Source organism: Marmota marmota, unplaced genomic scaffold (genome assembly GCF_001458135.2).
Source record: "Marmota marmota marmota unplaced genomic scaffold, marMar, whole genome shotgun sequence".
NCBI classification, from domain to species: Eukaryota; Metazoa; Chordata; class Mammalia; order Rodentia; family Sciuridae; genus Marmota; species Marmota marmota.
Window position 1 is genome coordinate 30769810 of NW_026000174.1, and position 23167 is coordinate 30792976.

General features: G+C 37.7%; 3 protein-coding genes across 10 annotated transcripts in view; 1 reads left to right on the forward strand and 2 right to left on the reverse strand.

Annotated features, from left to right (window-relative positions):
- Window positions 1-7250, reverse strand: part of Uevld (UEV and lactate/malate dehyrogenase domains) — a 40198-nt gene extending 32948 nt beyond the window's left edge. For 3 of the 6 annotated variants that reach the window (XM_048788459.1, XM_015477688.2, XM_048788460.1), the window contains exon 1: window positions 7119-7250. In XM_048788459.1, coding sequence (XP_048644416.1) covers window positions 7119-7160 — 42 coding nt within the window. In that variant the 5' untranslated portion in view covers window positions 7161-7250. Of the gene's footprint in view, window positions 1-522; window positions 606-2975; window positions 3005-7118 lie in introns of those variants that run through there. The other 3 variants (XM_048788458.1, XM_015477691.2, XM_015477690.2) reach the window with 3 other exon arrangements.
- The window catches only part of Spty2d1os (SPTY2D1 opposite strand), a 20735-nt gene continuing 4790 nt past the window's right edge, over window positions 7223-23167 (forward strand). For 2 of the 3 annotated variants that reach the window (XM_048788462.1, XM_048788461.1), the window contains exons 1-3: window positions 7306-7361; window positions 20652-20870; window positions 21283-21371. In XM_048788462.1, the coding sequence (XP_048644419.1) occupies window positions 20802-20870; window positions 21283-21371 (158 nt within the window). In that variant the 5' untranslated portion in view covers window positions 7306-7361; window positions 20652-20801. Of the gene's footprint in view, window positions 7362-12365; window positions 12402-20651; window positions 20871-21282; window positions 21372-23167 lie in introns of all 3 variants that reach the window. The other variant, XR_007342368.1, reaches the window with a different exon arrangement.
- The window catches only part of Spty2d1 (SPT2 chromatin protein domain containing 1), a 28006-nt gene continuing 26615 nt past the window's right edge, over window positions 21777-23167 (reverse strand). Inside the window, exon 4 of the mRNA XM_048788456.1 lies at window positions 21777-21787. Coding sequence (XP_048644413.1) covers window positions 21786-21787 — 2 coding nt within the window. The 3' untranslated portion in view covers window positions 21777-21785. The remainder of the gene's footprint in view (window positions 21788-23167) is intronic.

Below are 23167 nucleotides of genomic sequence, written 5' to 3' on the forward strand. Positions count from 1 at the left end.
GATCCAGTTGTCAGCCAGGCAGAATATCACATGCCTATAATCCCAGCAACTCAGGAGTGTGAGGGAGGAGGATTAGAAACCCCAGGCTAGCCTGGGTGATTTAGAAAGACCGTTTCAAAATAAAAAGGGCTAGAGATACAGCTCAGAGGTAAAGTGCTCCTGGGTTCATTCTCCTGTACTGCAAGATCCACTTCTCTTTTCTGAATACTTCATTCACTTGAGACATGATTTCGCATCCCATACTTCTTGACCTGCATCCTGGGTTTCAAGGGAAAACAAGCCAGCATGATATCACATGTTTGTAATCCCAGCAATTTAGGAGGCGAAGGCAGGAGTGCCGCAAATTCATGGCCAGCCTGACTTAAAAGGGGCCCTGTCTCAAAATAAAAAGAAATGGAGATCTAGCTTAGTGGTAAAGCACCCAAATGTTCAATCTCTAATATCAAATATAAAAGAAAACAAAACAAAAACAAAGGGAAAACAAAAGCATGCAAGCATTTACTGTTATGTTAAGTGAACTACCTCCTCATTTATGAAGAAGTCCTCCCAGAAATACTATCTTGGTTACCTTGTGGGCAAAATCATTTCATTTCTTTGAACTTATTCTGCAAAGAGAAATAATACCCACTCCTGAGACTTGTGAAAGGATTAAGTGAAATAAAAAAAGAGAGGATATATTAATAGTCTGTAAATAAAATACTTAGAAATAAATTCAACATGGTACAAAATTGAAACAGAAAACCTTGTTGAAAGAAATAAAATAGACCTATATAAATAGAAAGACATCCCATGTTTGTGGATTAGATTATTATTAAAATGGCAATATTCTCCAACAGATTCAACACAATCCCTATCAAAATGTAAGCTAGCTTTTTAAAATAAAAATTTGCAAACTGATTCTAAAATGCATATGGAAATTTAAGGGGCTCAGAATGGTCAAATCAGTCTTGAAAAAGAACAAGAAAGCTGAAGGATTCATGCTCTTATCAAGATAGGCTATAATCCAAATGAGACAGTAACAAGCATTGGAGAAGATATGGAGAAATCAGAACTTCCATACAAATACACCTCTGCTAGTGATAAAATGGTGTTGCTACTTTAGAAAAGCAGTGAGAACTGCTCTTCAAAATATTAAATATTGAGTTATCAAATGATCCAGAAATTCCACTCCTAGGTATGTACCCAAGAAAAATGTAACCATATCCACATAAATAATGGAATATAATTGATCATACCAGCTTCATTCATAATAGCAAAAACAATCCAAATGCCCATCAACTGATGGATTTATCCAATAAAATGTGGATAAATTCATAAAGTGGAATACTCAGTCATTAAAGGAACAAAGTACTGATACATGGATGAACCTTGAAAACATTATGCTAAGCGAAGGAAATCCAGTGCAAAAGATCAAACATCATATGACCTATGTATATGAAATATTCAGATTAGTCAAATCCATAGAAACTGAAAATAGATTAGTGTATGTTTAGGATTGGGGGAGATTGAGAGAAAGTGGGGAATGACTGTTAATGGATCTTGTTTCTTCTCTGAGCCTTAAATTTTTCATTAGTAAAAAAGATTTCTAGCAGTTACAGGGTTTTGGGTCTAATGTCTAAGTCTTTGATGCACTTTGAGTTGACTTTTGTGCAGGGTGAGAGATAGGAGTTAAATTTCATTCTTCTACATATTGATTTCCAGTTTTCCCAGCACTGGTTGTTAAAAAGACTATCTTTTCTCCACTGTATGTTTATGGTGCTTTTGTCTAGTATCAAGAAAACTGTATATATGTGGGTGTATCTTTATGTCTTCTATTCTATTGATCTTCATGCCTGTTATGGTGCCAATATCATGCTATTTTTGTTACTATAGCTCTGAAGTATAATTTGAGGTCCAGTATTGTGACGCCTCCTGCTTCACTCTTTTTGCTAAGGATTGCTCTGGCTATACTGGGTTCTTTCATTTTTCCAAATGAATTTCAGAACTTCCTTTTCTAGTTCTGTGAAGAATGTCATTGGAATTTTGATGGGGACTGTGTTGAATCAGTGTAGTACTTTTGGTAGCCATTTTAACAATATTAATTTTACCTAACAACATGGGAAGGCTTCCTATCTTTTAAGGTCCTCTTCAGTTTCTTTCTTTATATTCTATAGTTTTCACTGTGGAGATCCTTCACTCTTGTGTTAGATTGATTCCCAAGAGGTTTTTTTTTTTTAGGTTTTTGTGAAGGGGGGATTATTTTCCTAATTTCTTTTTCTGCAGATTCCTCACTGGAGTATAGAAATGCGACTGATTTATGAGTGTTGACCTTGTATCCTGTTACTTTGCTGAATTCATTTATGAGCTCTAGAATTCTTTTGGTGGAGTTTTTTGGATCTCTAAATATAGGATCATGTTGTCAGCAAACAGAGAAAATTTGAACTCTTTTTTTCCTATTTGTATCCTTTTCATTTCCTTCTCTGCCTGAGTTTCAAGGACTATCTTGAATAGCAGTGGCGAAAGTGGGTATTCTTTTCTTGTTCCTATTTTTAGAGGAAATACTTTCAGTTTTTCTCCATTCAGTATGAGGTTGGCCTTAGGTTTATCATTTATAGTCTTTACAATGTTGAAGTAAGTTCTTTCTATGCCTCATTTCTCTAGTGTTTTAAACACGAATGGATTCTGTACTTTGTCGAATGCTTTTTCTGCATCTACTTAGGTAATTATGTGATTCTTTTTTTTTTTTTTTTTTTTTTTAAAGAGAGAGTGAGAGAGATAGAGGTAGAGTGAGAGAGAATTTTTTAATATTTATTTTTTAGTATTTGGCGGACACAACATCTCTGTCTGCATGTGGTGCTGAGGATCGAACCCGGGCCGCACGCATGCCAGACGAGCGCGCTACCGCCTGAGCCACATCCCAGCCCCAATTATGTGATTCTTGAGGTTGATATGTTTATGTGGTGAATTACATTTACTGATTACCATAATGAACCAACCTTGCATCCCTGGGATGAAACCCAAAATTAGACCAGAAACCCTGCAGCTGCTAAAGATGTAGGCCCAACACTCCAGTATGTTGGCACAGGAACTGACTTCCTTAACAAGACTCCTAAAGTGCAAGAAATAAAATTAAAAATCAATAAGTGGGATTGTGTCATATTGAAAAGCTTCTGAACAGCAAAGGTAACAAAAGCATGAAAAGAGAGCCTAGAGAATGGTAGAAGATTTTTGCCGCCTACTCCTCAGATAGGACATTAACATTCAAAATATACAACAGCCACCTACTCCTCAGATAGGACATTAACATTCAAAATATACAACAAACTAAAAAGGTAACACACAAAAATAAATAAATAACAAATACTTCTCAAAAGGAGAAATACAAATGGTCAACAAAATATGAAAAAATGTTCAACATCTCTAGCAATTAGGAAATTTAACTCAAAACTATCTCACTCAAGTCAGAATTGCTGTTATCAAGAATAATAAATGTTGGCGAGGATGTAAGGAAAAAGGTGCACTCATACATTGCTGGTGGGACTGCAAACTGGTGCACGGGAAAGCAGTATGGAGATTCCTCTAAAAACCTGGAATGGAACCACTATTTGCCCCAGTTAGCCCACTCCTCAGTATATACCCAAAGGACTTAAAATCAGCATACTACAATGATGCAGCCACATCAATTCACAAGAGCCAAGCTATGGAACAAACCTAGGTGCCTTTCAGCAAATGAATGGATAAAGAAAATGTGGAACATATACACAATGGAATATTACTCAGTCATAAAGAAGAATGGAACTATGGCATTTGCCAGTAAATGGATGGATCTAAGAGACTATCATGCTAAGTAAAATAAGCCAATCCCTAAAAACCAAGACAAATGTCCTCTCAGATATGTGGATGCTAACACACAATATGGTGAGGGTAGAGAACAGAAGTTCATTGGATTAGACAAAGGGGAATGAAGGGAAGGAAGTAAGGAGGAGAGTAGGAAAGACAGTATAATGAATCAGACATATGTTCATGTATGTTCATGTATGAATATACGTGTCATATTGAAAAGCTTCTGAACAGCAAAGGTAACAAAAGCATGTATGAATGTTCATATGTTCATGTATGAATATACGTGACCAGTGAAACTTCATATCATGTACAATCACAAGAATGAGATCCTAATTAGAATAAGTTATATTCCATGCATGTATGTCAAAATGCACTCTACTGTCATGTATATCTAAAAAGAACAAATAAAAAAGTGAAAAAAAGAATACAAATAACAATGTTGGTGAGGATGTGGGGAAAAAGGTATACTCATACACTGTTGATGGGAGAGCAAATTAGTGCAACCACTCTGGAAGCATTATGGAGATTCTTTAGAAAACTAGTAATGGAACCAGCAATATGAACCAGCTATCCCACTCCTTAGTATATATCCCAAAGATTTAAATCAGCATACTGCAGTGTTGCAGCCACATCAATGTTTATAGCAATTAAAAAAAGTCCAAAGGGCTGGGTATGTGGCTCAAGCGGTAGCGCGCTCGCCTGGCATGCGTGTGGCCCGGGTTCGATCCTCAGCACCACATACAAACAAAGATGTTGTGTCCGCCGAAAACTAAAAAATAAATATTAAAATTCTCTCTCAAAAAAAAAAAAAAAAAAGTCCAAGGTTGAATGTTTTCTCTGATATGCAGAAGGGAATTCAAAATAAGGGATCAGAGAGAGATTAAAAAAGAAAAGGAAAAGAGAAAAAAGAAAAAGGGAGAAGGAATTTCATCAAAATGAGGAAATATCATTAGAATAGATGAAGGGGATTGAAAGAAGAAAAGGGAAGAACAGTGGAATGTGAAAAGGAAAAGGGAAGAACAGTGGAATGAATCTGACTGAACTTTTATATGTGCATGCATGGATGTGGCACAGTGGGTCCCAGCATTGGGTATATCCACAGGACACTAATTTAAAAAAAAAAAAAAAAGGAAACCGTAAATAGTTTAAAGAGAGATTTCTGGAGTGGAGGGAAGACAGGGGAAGGCAGTGCTGGGGACTGAATTGGAGTGGGTTGTATTACATGCTTTTGTGATTATGTCAGGGTGTCCTCTGGTATTGTATATAACTAAAAAGAATTTTTTTTAATTTAAAAAAGATATACTTGGCCAGGCATGGTGGCACGTGCCTGAATACCAGTGGCTCAGGAGGCTGAGGCAGGATTGCAAGTTTGAAGCTAGCCTAAGCAAAAGCGAAGAGCTAAGCAACTCAGTGAGACCCTGTCTCTAAAGAAAATACACAATTGGGCTGGGGATGTGGCTCAGTGGTTGAGTGCCCCTGAGTTCAATCCCCAGTATCAAGGAAAAAAAAAAAAAAAAAAGATATAACTTAACTGCCTATCAGCTTCTTCAATAGTATGCATGAGGATCTCATAATTAACATGTAAAAATGAGATATTAAAAAAATATGAATGCAAATAGTAAGTAGAGGCAGGAAATTATCAGTCAACATAAAGCATATCCAAATTACAGAAAGGCCTTCTTGAGGAACTGAGTCTAATAATAATATAAATTCCTCTATTTTACTTCCACCCTTAAGAAAATCTTTGTCTCCATTTTCCTTTGTTCCAGTTCAACCAAAGCTTTTTTTTAAACAATTCTTCCCATAGAGGACATTGATCATCCTCCCCACATTAACACTTGGTAGTACCAGGCATGGTGTTGCACCCTTATAATTCCAGCTACTGCGGAGGCCTAGGCAGGAGGATCCCAAGTTAGAGGTCAACCAGGGCAACTTAGCCAGACTCTGTCTTAAAATAAAAAGTAAAAAGAAGCCAGCTGTGGTGGCTCGCCTGTAATTCCTGCAACCTGAGAGGCTGAAGCAGGAGCCTGATGGTAAGTTTTGAGGCCAACCTCAGCGACTTGGCAAGGTCCTAAAACAACTTAGAAAGACCCTGTCTCAAAAATAAAAAGTAAAAAGGACTGGGGATGTGGCCCAATGGTCAAAATCCCCTGGGTTCAATTCCCAGTACCCCCAAAGAATAAATAAACAAAAAGGGGCTAGGGAAGTAGCTCGGCTTAAAGCACCTTGGGTTCAATCCTCCAGTATGGGGGAGGAAGGGAACCAACCAAACAACAGAATAACTTGGTAGACTGGTTCTTTTAATTTAACATTCTCCAAAGAGGGGACAGAAAGGGTAGTAATTTTAAGAATGATGATACTTCTCTTCCTAAAAGATTTACATCTTTCACAATAAATAAACTCATTCAAATTAATTACATAAATAATTTCAGTCTTGGGGCTTCAAAACCTCCCAGAGGTGTGCAAAATGCCCCCGCAAAAGAGAAGTCAGGCAGGTTCAACAAAATAGCTTATGTGTATGACTTCTGCACAGGGAAATATTAAGAATCACTTAAGGAGGACACTCCTGAAAATGAGAATTTTCTCAGACTGCTAACTGGTGGGGTCTAAGAGGTCAGTGGTGCCTTTAATCTTCTCACTGGAAACTCACACTAGTCAGGCACCAGATTTCTGGATCACTCCTCCCATCCTCCACCTTTCAACATTAAAAGGATCTTTCCTGGGCTCTGTCTTCATACTTGTATCTACTCAGGTCTATCATTCAGCTATTCAGCATCTATGCTGCTGTCAGGCATAGCGCTAGGTGAAGGGCATAAAAAAAGCGCAGTGCCTGCCTTCAAAAGAGCTCACAACAGTAGAAAAAAATGTAAATAATTACTCCACAAAGTGGTAACATGTTTTTGAAAGCAGATGAGAGGAAGAAGTGAGTCAGACTTCCAGCAGTGCCTGAGTCTTAAAAAAGGATGAGGAAAAAGAGCAGGCCATTTCAGCAAAAAGGCGTGATCACAGGGACAGTGTGTGCTGGGGCTGTTTGAGGCCAGCAAAGACCGTAGCTGAGAAGCACTCTTGCGGGTAGAAACTGGGGAGCAGTGAGTAGAGCGAAAGCCCAGGCCTTGGTGGGGCAAGGTGGCCTCAGATCCCGTGGCCTCCCAGGGGTCGCTGCTCACAGCCGGCTTCAGACCAGTGGGTCTCAGCTCCAAACCGAGTAACGCGAGGCGCGGCAGCCCGGTCAGGGGCGGTGACACACTCCCTCCCGATCCCCGAGTCCCAGACTCAGCCCAGCAGGCTGCCCACACCTTGCCTAGCAGCCGTCTCACATTCTCGCAGTCGAACTCCATCTCTAGCCAGATCCCGGAGCACGGTTCCAGGACCCCAGCCCCAGTACCTTCTTCCGCAACCTCTCCACGACGGAAGCCGCGGAGGTCCAACCCTGCCTAGCAGTCTAAGGGCCCGCCCCTTCCCAGACGAAATTCCAGCCGCATTCAACGCCGCAGGCTCAGCTGGGACTCCGCCCAGAGGCTGAAGCGCGGAGCAGTCAGGTAAGGAAAGGGCGGCTAGAACCGCGTGGGCTGAAAGCGAACCTCCCGCAGCTTGCTGGAAGGAAACCCAGACAGTTCTGAAAAGAGGAGTAGGAAGGACTTGTGTAGAGGTAGCAAAAGACGTAGAAGCAACACGCGATTTTGTAGAAATGTGTTTAATTCAACCGAGTACCAGAAAAAAATCAAGACCAAAAATTGTAGTAGGATATGGGGAGGAAGAGGTAGTGGAAATTTAAAAGCTAAATTTCAAAGAGTAGAAAGGGAAAACAGGAGGAGTCTTGTCAGGTAACAGATAAGAGTGAAGGTGATGCAGCATGAGGGAAAGAGTTTGAAGTAGTTCCTTTTTTTTTTTTTTTTTAGGACTTTTGCCAAAACTGTTAGTGGTTGAGAGAGAAAAAACCCTGTTGGAGGGAGGGCAAAAGTTTGAAAACTAGAGAGGGAGGAGATGAGTGGATACAGTCGTCTGGAAGAGGAAGGTGAAGAATAGATGGAGAATACTATAATTTTCTGGTGTTATTCAGTCTCCTTGACTTGTGAGGCGACTTATCTGCCCTGAACCCCTGACTTGAGGCGCTGGGGCTAAAAAATTGTAGTAGCTGGCTATTGTAGTTATCAAGAGGTTTGTTAGTCAGGAGGGTGATTGTATTTATAGGAAGAGCCAAAAGTAGGGATGTTGTGACTCAATAAGGAGAAGACAGTGAAAAGCTGGAAGGAGCATTTCTTAACCCATTTAGTGCCAACTTTTCAGTTCTGTGAGTATGCCAGTGAAATTGACACAGGTGCATTGACACAAAGGTGTGGTGAAGAATAAAAATTTTAAATGATAGGATAAAGAAGACCAGGGTATATCTCATTGAGAGGTGAGGAGATGAGTGTTCAATTAGAGGGCAACCAAAGCAAAGTCCCATGACAGGAATGTGTTTGGGGAGGCTCAAAACAACAAGGAGGCCCAAATGGCTGGAATAAAATGAAGTAAGAAGTGAGCAAGCAGAGATGGAAGTCAGAGAAAAAAAGCAGGAAGGAGAGATGGTTTACATAAGCGATTCTTATGTGGTCTCAGTGTGGTCTCAGGTAACAACCTCTGTATCACCTGGAATGTGTTAGAAATGCAGTTCTTTTTTAAAAATATCAATTTTATCAATAGACACAAACATTATATATATTTATTGTATACAACATTTTGTTTTGAAATATGCATGCATTGTATATTTCAGTGCATATTCTTAGAAATTAATGGTGAAGTCATTTCTAAGACCCCACTCCCACTCCTGATTTATTTAATCAGAAACTCTGGGGATCCCCAGCTATCTGTTTAAACAGATTTCCAGGCGATTGTGAGGTCATATCAAAGAGCCACTGTGGGGCTTTGTAGACAATTTTCAGGACTGTGGTTTTTCCCTCCAGCCAGAGACCATCAGGAACACACCTGTGTTTAAACAAAGTGGATTTATTACTCCTTGAAATGAGGGGAAAAGTATTGTGGGGAACCATTGGGACAGCTCAGTAAGAGTGTTAGAAAGAAACTATTACAGGATCTGGGTAACTTGGGGAAGGTTTTAAGGAAACAAATCTTCACTCTGGATTGTATCCTGTCAGAAAGCAGGGACATTTCTGTGACTGGAATATCTCAATAAATATTATCTGTAAGATGAACAAAATAGGGTGAGGATAAAGCCACAATTGATAAAGAAACATCAGTCAATTTTATTAGAGAGAGGAGAATGTTTGGTATTTCATAGATTACACAGTGACCTTGTTCTTGTCTTTGTTCAAACAAAATTAAGTGGCCCTGCTGTGTCTCACTTTCTCATGATCTGAGTGACTATGTTTGGGTTGGTGTTCTGTGAAATGGTTTATGTGCAACAGAAGAATAACCTGGCAGCTGGGTGCAGTGGTACATGCTTGTAATCCCAGTGGCGCGGGAGGCTGAGGCAGGAGGATCACAAGTTCAAAGCCAAGTTCAGCAAAGTAGCAAGGCCCTAAGCAACTTAGTAGGACCGTGTTTCAAAATTAAAAATTAAAAAACGGTTGGAAATGTGACTTATTTTTTAAGTGCCTCTGGGTTAAATCCCCAGTACCAAAAAAAGAAGACGAAAGAACAACCTGACCTCTCTATGAATGCCAAGCCAGCTTCTAGTAATACTGAGGTCTACCTATTGTCAGACCAGCTCCCTGATGTTAGGGTTTTTTTTTTTCTTTCTCGGGCTTTCATTTTGACAGAAAGAAAAGCCACTGGAAGGTTTTGAACACAATGATTTGACTTAATTAAGTTTTTGTTTCTGTTTTTGTTTTCTGTATGTGTTGTGCTGGGGATCAGACCTCAGTGCCTTGCACATGCTAGGCAAGCACTTGACCACTGAGCTACATCCCCAGCCCTTCTGATTGTATAAAAGTGCACTCAGCCAGATCAGATACACCTTAGAAATAGTAGGACTTCCAGGGGCTCCACAGTTTAACGAATCCTGTCAGAAATCTATTAATCAAGGAAAAGGTTAGCAGCAAGACCTGAACAAGTTTCTTTAATCTTTTATAAAACAGCCTTTTATGGAAGTGGCCTTCCATCCAAAACACCAGTTCTCTTCTAATATAGTCACTATGAATACTGTTTGTGTGTATGTGTGATTTCCTTTGTGGAAGGTACAAGAGTTTAATGGGTTTTATCTTAGTTAATCTTTATAAAAACTTATGACCTGGAAAGAATTAGTACATCAGTTTTACTAATGATGAAATTAGTGTTATATTACCTGTTTTCTTGTTTCTGAGATCCATTTTTTTTTTCCCCAAAGGCACCAGGGATGTTTAAGCACCGAGCCATATCCCCAGCCCTTTTTGTTAAAATTCTGATTTGTTATACATGATGGCTGAATGCAATTCATTTCATATTACACATACAGAACACAATTTTTCAAGACACTGGTTTGTACATAAAGTATTTTCACACCATATGTGTCTTTTACATATACATAGGGTAATGATGTCTAATTCATTCCACCTCCTTACCCCCTCCTTTCCCCTCTCTCCCCTTTGTCCTATCTAAAGTTCCTCTATTCCTCCCATGCTCCCACACCCCAGTCGCCATTATGCATCTGCATCCTCATATCAAAGACATCATTCTGCCTTTGTTTTTTTTATCCCAAGCCTTTTTTATATTTTATTTAGAGACAGGGTCTCACTGAGTTGCTTAGGGCCTTGCTAAGTTGCTGAGGCTAGCTTTGATCTCATGATCCTCCTGCCTCAGCCTCCCGAGCTGCTGGGATTACAGGTGTGTGCCACCATGCCCAGGCTCTGAGATCCATCCTTTTAAGTAAAAGGTGTATTAATATGATAGCTTTGGGGTGGAAGAAAAAAAACTACAAAATTAAATATGAGTACTGACTTTAATATGTATATTTATTTCAAAAGAGCTTGAGTATGAAAAAGTGTGCATCTTAAAATAGAATATATGTAGTGTAATAAGCTTCATTTTACAGACAGGGAAGCCAAAGACTCAGGTTAAATTATTGTATGTAATGTCAAAAAACATATTCCTAATGTATGTATTATACCGCCTTTTATTGTGTGAAACTGTGATGAGATTGTGATTGGTAATAATTTAGAGTATAGTACCTGTCTACCGTACACGAGGCCCTGGGTGGGTTCAGTCCTTACCACTGTAAATAATAATTTAGGAAGTCTGAACTGTGTGCCTGTTGACATTTAGTTACAAAAAGAAGGTATATAATACAAATTTATGCTTTTTGAAGCCACCCTCTGACTTCTAGATTGGCCACCCTCTCTCCTGAAACTGGTGCTATTAGATCTCAGCAGGCTGAAACATTCAGTCTTCCCCAATTACATTTTATTCTTCCTTGCCTCATGCCTTAGTGCCTGCTAGAATATTTGATTGTACTAGAGTACCTGTCTACCTTCATTTCCACTTTCTTTCACTTTCTTTCTATCCACAAAGACTGTGAGGCCCTGTAGAATAGAAGTCACATTTCATTCATCTCTATGTTCCCAGTGCCTTATATGTTTGAATATATGCATTTATTAATTCTACTAATATTTAGTAAGCAGATATAAAGAGAACTTCAATAGAAAGTTTGCTGAATGAAAGAAAGCGTAGGGAAATAAATGTATATTGTATTAGTTCTTTTTTATATTTATTTTTTAGTTGTAGTTGGACACAATAACTTTATTTATTTATTTTTATGTGGTGCTGAAGATTGAACCCATGGCCTCACACGTGCTAGGCGAGTGTTCTACCACTGAGCCACAACCCCAGCCCTATATGTATTAGTTCTCAGCCTTGTCTGGGCTTCACACTTTTAAGAAATCTGTTGGAGGGCTGGGGAGGTGGCTCAAGCGGTAGTGCGCTCGCCTGGCATGCGTGCAGCCCGGGTTCAGTCCTCAGCACCCATATAAACAAAGATGTTGTGTCCGCTGAAAACTAAAAAATAAATATTAAAAAATTCTCTCTCTCTCTCTCGCTCTCTCTTAAAAAAAAAAAAAGTCCAAAGTACCTCCAGACATTTGGGGAGAACTATTAAAAAAAAAAAAAAAAGAAATCTGTTAGAAAATATAGACTTGCCCTAAAATTGTTTATGCTTATGTATACCATTAATTTTGTGTCTAATTTCTGAAATATTCATGATTTCACAGAAGGCCACTAGACCCAGCTTTAAGAAATTCAAGTGTAGTTGGAGGGGAGTCTAATTGGTTCATAATTTTTTGGCATAGTAGTCTGAAGTACCTTTAACTCCATAACCCCACTTTGGGGAATCTGTCTTATGGAAATAAAAATAACCAGGATATATGTATAAAAATGTTAATTATGTTAAAAGAAAATAAATCCTCAAACTAAAAAATGGGAAATTTTTTTGACATTCTCTGTCTTTCTTTGAAGATTTAGAAAAATCACAAGAATGGCTTGTTTAAAATTAGAATTTGTTTCTTGATACTATGCTTTTTAAAATTTTTTTTTTAGTTGTTGATAGATCTTTTATTTTATTTATTTATATGCAGTGCTGAGAGTTGAACCCAGTACCTCACACATGCCAGGTAAGTGTGCTACTGCTGAGCCATGGCCACAGTCCCTTGATACTCTTCTTTTGGTCTCAGTTACTTGCATAATTATTGGCCTTGTGAAGACATATCTATAGGGGATGAGACCTTGTTACTGCAAATATCACAGGTGTATCCATATCATATTATGCTTCTTAGGTGTTTGGAGCTTGTTATTCTTTCATTGACTAGCATATTCTTCACCTCAGGCTATCCTTTCAAAAATATCCTTTATTACAACCTCTGTGGCTTTGTTTTTATACTTTGTGAAATGACATACTGCAATCTTTCTTGCTTTTCTTAACCTGTTTCTTTTTGTAAGGTTTTATGCAGCCTCTCCATGCTTTGTCTGAATTGGCCATACTCTTTATTACTGTGTTGCTTCTTTGCTAAGGAAAAAAAATGAAAATGTTAAGAGAAATTCAACTAAGAAATTTTGCTTTTAATAATCATAGCAAAAATTGGAAAAATGGAAATGCATATGATATTAGTTATTAATGTATTACCTTTTGATCCAAATCCACCATTTGCTTCTTGTTCTGCCATAATGGAGCTGGACCCTATAAGCAATTCTGTTTTGATAAGTGGACATGAGGGCCCTAGGGAAGATGCTGAAGGAGACAGGGCTTTCTCTTCCTAGATCTAGCATGCTTGTTTTCTTCTTAGTTCAACTATGTGGCTGACAGTGGCATTTATGGGTACATCTAGTGGTTCTCATCCCCAACGAGTGTCATGGCCCTCTGTGAACAGCTTCCACATCCCTGAAACAGTTTGCCAGTGAGTTCCACGAGCTCACCCCAGGGCAGCTTCCTGGTACATTCTACTGCCACATCCCCAGTTTCTCAATGATGCTCAGTAATTCTGACAGAACCCACTCTGGAGGCTTCCTGAAAATTCTACCATCACCTCAAAGAGTGAGTAGTTCCCTCCTTCCTAGATTTGGCTTGCAGCAGCTCATTGGACCTCTCTACCATTTCATTGGTCATGGCCACTATGACTTCTCAAATTTTAGATCCCAGCTCCAGAAGGGAGGGGACTTTTCCAAATTTATTTCTTAGATGGGTACTGTACACTAGAGATAATGGCTGCTCTCTCTATGCTGTTCTTGTAATAAGTACTGCTTTCTATCCCTTCCATAGTTAATCTCTTACTCCTAGTTAATATTTATTTTTATTAAACATCCCTGTTCAAATTACTGTGTGCTTTATTAAACATTTTCTTTTCAGATTACTGTCCTGTCTCCTGGCTGATCCTTAACAGAGTAAATCATTGAAAAAAGATGAAATAAACTAGAATACTATGCAGGAATTAAAAAGAATAAATCAGGCTTTTGTGAAAGACCAACTGCTATAGGAATTGCCTCTCTCCATAAATATATATAAAATTTCACAAAACGTATGAAATAATTATTTACAGACCTTGTACTTGAAGCAGCACAAGACTGTGATCTCTGAAAGATACAAATGAAGCTAGCTCTACAATTTCCCCAGCCTGGAGGCAGTTTTCAGACTATAGTACAGAGAGGGATACTCAAAATGAGAGTCTTGCTGAGTTGAAGAGAAAGATAAAGAATACAAATGAGGCCAGAGTGCCAGAAATTTGCAGGATGGAGTTCTGAAAAGAGGGATCTCCACAAAGAACTCTGGAGATTTTTACAGGGGCCTTCAAGAGGCTTTGGCTGAGTTCTGTCTGCACATACATGGAATAAAATACAATTAGGCCTGGAAAAGAATCACCAAAAGCAGTAGGCCAACACTTCTTAGAATTCCTTAAGTTCTGGGAGTTGTAGAAAATTCCACAGAATGGAAGATCTAATATAATAGGCTTCAGAGAGAAGAACAGACATATCTCAGTAGTGTAGGTAATTAACAGACATATCTCAGTAGTGTAGGTAATTAATCCTATAGTAAGACTGCTCTTGACGTTCCATAACAAAGCTTACAAACAAGCTTCAGAAGATCTTAGAACAAAGTCCAACACTCTTGTAAGGAATACAGCAGAATCCAGTAAAATTCAACATGTTCAAAAGTTAACAGGTATTTTAAAAAGCAGGAAATATCCCATCAAGAACCTTTTTTTTTTTTTCTTTTTGGTTTTTAAGTTTTGTATGCTGAACAGCCCATGAACATTTGTACATATATATATTTGTCTCAATCTTCTCATTTCTAGCATTTCTTGAAGGTAACTATTTTCTTGACTCTTTTTTTAAGGACTAGGGTTTTTGATTAGTATACCTTGGTTTTATTTTTTGTTTTGTTTCATATTATTTTTCTCCTAATTCCCTTGATTATCTTCTTTTCTTTTCTTTCCCTAACAGTCAAATTCTACTGTTCTTTCACTCTTTCTTTTACTCTTTACTACTATTCTGTCTCATGCTCTCTCTTAATTATTACATCCTACATGTCTGCATTCTCTTCACCTTTTGAAATAGCAAACCCTTTTTGTAAACATAATATCTGTGACCCTGAACCAAAATTTCAAAAAACAATGGATAACTTCTATACCATTTCTGTTTATATTGCCAGCTAACATTGTAGATGCCAAAAAAGGAAATAAATATTTAGTTTAATGCTGAATATTGATTGCATTGCTTGTTATTATTATTTGTCTTCCCCTAAGGTATTAGAAAACTTCAGGAACACTATAAATTCACAGGGTAGAAGCTCTGCCACATCAGATTCTTATTGATAAATGGGTAGACATACAAACAGCTCAAAAAGCAAGGGAACAACCCATCCCCCCAAAATAAAAATACCTCATTAACAATCCAATGAGATCACAGTGGAGGAAATATCAGAGAAGGAATTTAGAAAGTTCATAGTTAAACTGATATGTGATGTAAAAGATGAAATAAGGAGTGAAATCAGAGAGAAAAATCCAAAAAGTGAAAGATCTCTTCAATAAGGAGATAGAAATCCTAAAGAAGAATCAATTGGAAATTCTCAAAATGAAGGAATCAGGAAATCAAATTAAAAACTCAGTGGAGGGGCTGGGGTTGTGGCTCAGCAGTAGAGTGCTTTCCTAGCACATGCAAGGGTGTTGGTTCAATCCTTAGCACCACATAAAAATAAAATAAAGGAATTGTGTCTAACTACAATGAAAACAAAATTTTAATTAAAAAAAATCAATGGAAAGCATCACTAGCAGACTAGACTACTTAGAAGATAGAGTTTCAGGCAATGAAGAAAAAATATATAATCTGGAAAATAAAGTTGACCATGGAAAAAAGACGTTAAGTGACCATGAACAGAAATTTCAAGAAAATTGGAATACATGAAAAAGAGCATCAAGATTTATCAGAATGGATGAAAGCTTAGAAATAAACCAATGAAGAAATATCACAAAATTTCCCAGACCTTAAGAATGAAATGGAAAATCAAATACAGGAGGCTTACAGGACTCCAAACATACAAAATTACAACAGACCTACACCAAGGCACATCATTATAAAAATGCCCAACCTACAGAATAAGGATAAAATTTTAAAGACTGCTAGAGAAAAACAACAGGTCACATTCAGAGGGAAAACAGTCCAGATATCAGCTGATTTCTCAATCCAGACCCTAAAAGGTAGGAGGCCTTAGAATTACATATACCAGGCCCTCAAAGAAAATGGATGCCAACTAAGAATACTATATCCAGCAAAATTAAGCTTCAGATTTGATGATGAAATAAAAACATTCCAAGATAAACAAAAGTTAAAAAAGAATTCACAACTGGAAAGCCTGCACTACAAAACATATTCAATAAAATATTTCATAAAGAAGAAATGAAAAATAAAATTGAAAACTAGAAAAGGGAGAAACTACACTAGAAGAGTAGTCAATCAAAGGAGAAATTAATTGAAATTAAAAACCAGAAATAAAATGGCAGAGAATAAAAATTATTTCTCAATAGTAACATTGAATATAAATGGCCAAAATTCATCAATCAAAAGTCATAGATGGGCTAATTGCATTAAAAAACAAGACCCATCAACATGCTGTCTCCAAGAGACTCACCTCATAGGCAGAGACTAAAGGTAAAAAGGTGGGGAAAAAAACATATCATTCCCTTGGATTTCGTGAACAAGCACGGGTTTCTATCCTCATATCAGATAAAGTGGGCTTCAAGCCAAAGTTAATCAGAAAGGCCAAAGAAGGTTATTTCATACTGCCTATGGGGATTATACATCAACAAGATATAACAATCATAAATTTTTATGCCCCAAACAATGGAGCATTTATTTACATCAAACAAACCCTTCTCAATTTCAAGAATCAAATAGACCACAACATAGTACTACTGAATGACTTTAACACTCCTCCATCATGACTGGATTGATTTTCCAAACAAAACCTAACCAAAGAAGATATAGAACTAAAAAATACGATTAATAAAATAGACCTAACAGACATATATAGAATATTTCATTCATCAATGAATGAATACACTTTCTTCTCAGCAGTACACAGATCATTTTCTAAAATAGTCCACATCTTAGGCCACAAAACAATGCCTAGCAAATACAAAAAAAAAATAGAGATAATACCTTGGATTCTATCAGATTATAATGGAATGAAATTAGAAATCAATGATATAATAAAAAAAATAGTAGCTACTCTGACATCTGGAGACTAAATAATGTGTTACTTAATGATCAATGCATAGCAGAAGAAATCAGGCATGAAATAAAAAAAATACTTAGAGGTAAATGAGAATAGCAACAATACATCAAAATCTCTGGCACACTATGAAGGTGGTTCTCAGAGGAAAGATCATAGCATTGAGCTCATTCATAAAAAAAAAATTGAAAGTCACCAAATAAATAACCTAACATTATATCTCAAGGCCCTGGAAAAGACCAAATAAACACTAAAAGCAGTAGAAGACAGGAAATAATTAAAATCAGAGACAAAAACAAGAAAATTGAAATCAAAAAATACAAAAATATCAACAAAACAAAAAATTGGTTCTTTGAAAAAATAAACAAAATTGATAAGCCCTTATCCATGCTAATCAAGAGAAAGAAGAAAAAACTCAAATTTCTAAAATTTGTGAAGAAAAGGGAAATATCACCACAGATACCAGAGGATAATCAGAAACTGTTTTGAAAATTTATACTCCAATATGTTGAATAGAAGTGGTGAAAGAGGGCATCCTTGTCTTGTTCCAGTTTTTAGAGGTAATGCTTTCAGTTTTTCTCCATTTAGAATAACGTTGGCCTTGAGTTTAATGTATATACCTTTTACAATATTGAGATGTTTTCCTACTATCCCTGGTTTTTTTAGTATTTTGAACACAAATGGATGCTGTATTTTGTCAAATGCTTTTTATGCATCTACTCAGGTAATCATTTGATTCTTGTCTTAAGTCTGTTGATGTGGTGGATTACATTTATTGATTTCCATATGCATTCCTAGAATGAAACCCGCTTGGACATGGTACAGTCCAAGAATGTTTAGAATGTTTTATATGCGATTGCCAGTATTCTATTAAGAATTTTTACATCTATGTTCATCAACATAGTCCTTGAAACTCTAGCCAGGGCAATTAGGCAAAAGTATGAAATTAAAGGGATACAGTAGAAAAAAAAAAAAGAACTCAAACTATCCCTATTTGTTAACAACATGAATCCTATAAACTTTATCAGAAAACTTCTAAAACTCATAAATCAATTCAGCAAAGTAGCAGGGTATGAAATTGACACCCATAAATCAGTTGTGTTCCTATACACCAATGATGAATCAGCTGAAAGAGAAATTAAGAAAATCATCCCATTCACAGTAGCCTCAAAAAAAGAAAAAAAAAAAAAAAACCTGGGAATCAGTCTAACAAAAGAGGTGAAAGACCTGTACAATGAAAATTACAGAACACTAAAGAAAGAAATTGAAAACCTTAAAAGATAGAAAGACTTCTCATGTTCTGAGATAGGCAAAATAGTATAATCAAAATGGTCATACTACTACCACAAGTGCTATACAGATTTAATGCAATTCCTATTTAAATCACAGTGAAGTTCTTCATAGCAATAGAGAAAGAAATCATTAATTCATTTGGAAAAATAAGAGCCCCAGAATAGCCAAAACAATCCTTAGTGAGAAAATTGAAGCTGGAGGCATAATAATACCAGACCTTAAATTATACTACTAAGCTATAGTAACTAAAGCAGCATGGTATTGGTACCAAAACAGATATGAAGACCAATGGAATAGAATAGAAGACACAGAGACAAACCCACATAAATACAGTTATCTCATACTAGACAAAGGCACCATAAACCTACATTGGAGAAAAGACAGCCTCTTCAACAAATGGTGCTGGAAAAATTGGAAATTCATATGTAGCAGAATGAAACTCAACCCCTGTCTCTCACCCTGCACAAAACTCAAGACTTAGGCATTAGATCAGAAACCCTGCATCTACTAGAAGAAAATGTAGGCCCAACACTCCATCATGTCAGCTTAGGAACCGACTTCCTCAGCAAGACTCCTAAAGCACAAGAAGTAAAATCAAGAATCAATAAATGGGATAGTATCAAAGTAAAAAGCTGCTTCACAGCAAAGGAAACAATCAGTATTGTGAGGAGAGAGCTTACAGATTGGGAAAAAAAATCTTTGCCACCTGTACCTCAGATAGAGCATTCATCTCCTAGATATATAAAAATCTCAAAAAAAAAAAAAAAAACACAAATAGCCCAATCAACAAGTAGGCAAAGGATTAAACACATTTCAAAAGGAATACAATAGTCTATATACAAATGGTCAACAAATATATGAAAATTTTCAACATCTCTAGTAATTAGGAAAATTCAGATCAAAATATTGAGATTTTTCTCATTTGAGTCCAAATGGCAATAATTAAGAATACAAGTAACAATATCAGCGAGGATGTGGGGAAAAGGTACACTCATATATTGCTAGTGGGACTGCAAATTGGTACAACCACTCTGAAAAGCAATATGGAGATTCCTTAGAAAACTTTGACCCAGTTATCCCACTTTTTTTTTTTTTTAGAATTTTAATATTTATTTTTTAGTTATCGGCAGACACAACATCTTTGTATGTGGTGCTGAGGATCGAACCCGGGCCGCGCTCATGCCAGGCGAGTGCGCTACTGCTTGAGCCACATCCCCAGCCCCCAGTTATCCCACTTTTGACCCAGTTATCCCACTCCTCAGTATATAACCAAAAGACTTAAAATCAACATACTACAGTGACAGCCACATCAATGTTTATAGTGGCTCAGTTCACAGTAGACAAGCTGTGGAACCAACCTAGGTGCCCTTCAACAAATGAATGGATAAAGAAATTGTGGTATACACACACACAATGGATTATTATTCAGCCATAAAAAAGAATGACTTTATGACATTTGCCAGAAAATGGATGGAGGAGACTAAGGGAAATAAGCCAATTAAAAAAAAACCCACAAAGATTGAATGTACTTTCTGATATGTTTATGGTAACCCACAACAAGGGAGGAGGGAGGGAAAGAATAGAAGTTCAGTAGATTAAACAAATGAGGGTGCAGGGAAGGGAGTGGGAACAGGAAGAGGAAAGACAGAGGAATGAATTTGGCTTTTCTGTGTACACGTATAAATACACCACAGTGAATCTCCACATCATGTACAATCACAAGACTGGAATCCTAATTAGAATAAGATGTACTCCATGTTTATATAAATATGTTGAAATATATCATCATCTATAACTAAAAAGAACAAATTTTTTAAAAAGCTGCAAAGTAATGTATCAAATAGTGGTGAGAAAACCTTCCAAGATGGGAAGGAGGTGTTGTGGTGACAGAAAATAGATCTATCATATACGTAGAACTCATTTTGCTTCCTTCACAGGCGTCATGGATCAGGCAATACACCTTTCCAAATCCCTAGGATTAGAATGTAGGGGTTGCACAGCTAGGCAAATGTTGTACCACTGAGCTATACCTCCAGCTCTGTCTCTAATATTAAGACACCCCCCCCCACTTCCTCACAAGTCGCTGTGTCCTAAGTCTTGGCAGGATCTTAAGCACCAGCTGTATACCCTAGTACAAGTCATGTAGGCTCTCTACACCTCAGTTTTCTCATTAGCAAAATGGGGTTAATAGTAATATTTACCTCATAGTGCTTCTATGAGATAATGTATACAAAGAGATTAGTTTGCTGCTTAGCTACTGGTCAGGGGAAGCATCTCTGGTGTGTTTTGAGTCTTGTCCATGTGATTAATGATGTCACAATGCCCTACTAGACTCTGACTTCTCCATTAGGGAGTTGCGGATCCTTTGGAGCCAAGGAATGGAACTGACATGCAAGATCTCTATCAACTGAAGGTTTCATGAGCACGCTCCTTTGCCAAGATTTTGGTGAATAGTCTCTCACTGTGCGATTATATTTTAGAAATTATTTTCCTTTTTATCATGATTGTGCTTGGCTGGATGCTTTTTGTTGGACTTGCATGTTACATGGGCACATTTCCAGAGTTTGTGGTAAGTAATGACTTTATGTGTAAATCCCTGGTAGCCACCTCTGGCTCTGCCTCACACCTCCATCTGGAATTTCTGACCAAATTGGAGAGAGCTGAGGTCTCACCACTAATTAGAAATCAGGATGTGATGGGAACAAAGTTAGTTTCCCAGGCTCCTCCTCATCTCATTGGGACACTGTTCTTTTAAGTCCTTTTTTGTTTCCCCTTCTTTCTTGAAATGTATAAGGGGTCTGCTGGAGACAGTGCCTAGCTTCTGGATTTTAAGACAAGTAGATCATGAGTTGCTGGTAGGAATAGGGACCATGAGGACTTGGGGGACCATTCAGCAGTGCTTCCAGTCACCACCCAGAGTTACTTACCTACAAGGCCAACAAGTAGAGCCATCTTGATCTTTAAATTTCTTTCTGACTCAGCCTCCACCTGTAAAGTGGAAACAGAAGTGGCCCATTCGTGAGAGCAAGGCACGACGGAGGAGCCGGGCTTTGGAGGAAGATCTGTCACTGTAAGTAGGTGGTCAGATTTGTTGGGCTGGGTTTCCAGAGAACTCTAGCACTGGAGTCTCCTCGGAGAGAGTTTGATCTCCTGGAAAATAGAGTAAATCATAGAAGGGGAGATCATTTGAGGTGTATGGTGGGGAAAGAGGACTTGGGGAATACTATGAGGCCAAAATTCAGGTATAAGTATCCTTTTGTTTTGTTGTGATTTTTTGCTATTCTGGAGATAGAATCCAGGCCTTTCACATACTGGGCAAGTGCTCTGCCACTGAGCTACATCCGAGCCCTATAGGTATTGCACTTGAAGATGATTCCCATTTATTTATTTTCTCCTCACAAATACTGTACTATCTTGTACCAACTCACCCCTCCTCCCTTCCTTCCTCATTCTTTGCCTCATGCTCCCTTCCCATTCTTTCCCTTCCTCACCCCTCCCCTCTCCTCTTCTTCCTTCCTTCCTTAGGATCAAACCCAGGGATGCCCTTTTTATTTTATTTTTGAGATAGGGTCTCACTAAGTTTCTGAGGCTAGCCTCAATCTTGCTGTTCTACTGCCTCAGCCTCCTGAATTGCTGGGATTACCAGCATGCACCACTGTGCCTAGCTTGTATCGACATTTTAAACCACCTTTTTGGCAGATCATAAAACTAGAGAACATGAACTTGAGTTCAAGTTCTAACTTTGCCACTTATTAGCTATGTGACCTTGGGGAAGTTTAATTTCCTTGAACCTCAGTTTCATCATCTGTACAATGGGAGATATCTCAGTATCTTAACTATTTTTGTAAAAATTACATATGGGAATTCATGTAAGTATTTAATGCAAAACCAGACAATTAACATTTAGTAAAATACTAACTTAACAACTAAGTAAAATAATGAACTAGTAAACAAAGATTTACTGATGATAGTGTCCTCAGGCATTTACCCAAGGCCAGCTCAATGATGAGGGTAGGATTCAAGCCTAGGGGCCTCTCATATTCATTCCACTAGACCAGACTGCCTACAGAAAATATTAAATGGACATATCACTTTCAGCAAACCATCTCCTAGGTTTCTTGCATCCTATTGTTTGTTTGTTTTTTTGTTGTTGTTTTATTTTTTTTATGCCTCTCAAGAGTGGTTCCATTGATAGATAAACTTAACTCTTTGTAGTCTTATTATCCTGATCACACAGGAGCAGTGTTTTTGGAAGCCCCCTGTCACCTTTTTTTTTAAGAAGGAAGAGGTGTCAAGCCCTAATCTTAGGTATATTAAGAGCAGGACACTTGGTGATTGGTTTTTCTTCTTGTTGTTGGTTTTTTGCTTGTTTATTTTGTTTTTTAATCCATCTGCCCCAGGATTTCTAAGAGAGCATTGGCCCAAAGCAGTCAGACCTTTGTGAGAAGCGTGGGGATGTGGATGGAAGAACTGAAAACATATTTAGCTGAGACATTGCCACATTGTGTAATCCTGACCAAATCACTTAAACAACTCTATGCCTATTTCTTCAGCTGTGAAATGAACATAATAGTCCATCTTTCTTGTCTTCTTTTCCCACGGTAGTTGTAAGGTTTATGCTGCATGATGAAAATTGCATTTCACAAAATGCAAGAATTTTCCTTTTTGAACAGCCTAACAATAGCATTAAAGTTAATTGCTCGGCTGGGGATGTGGCTCAAGCGGTAGCGTGCTCGCCGGGCATGTGTGCGGCCCGGGTTCGATCCTCAGGACCACATACAAACAAAGATGTTGTGTCTGCCTAAAACTAAAAAAAATAAATGTCAAAAATTTCTCTCTCTCTTAAAAGAAAAAAAAAAAAAAAAA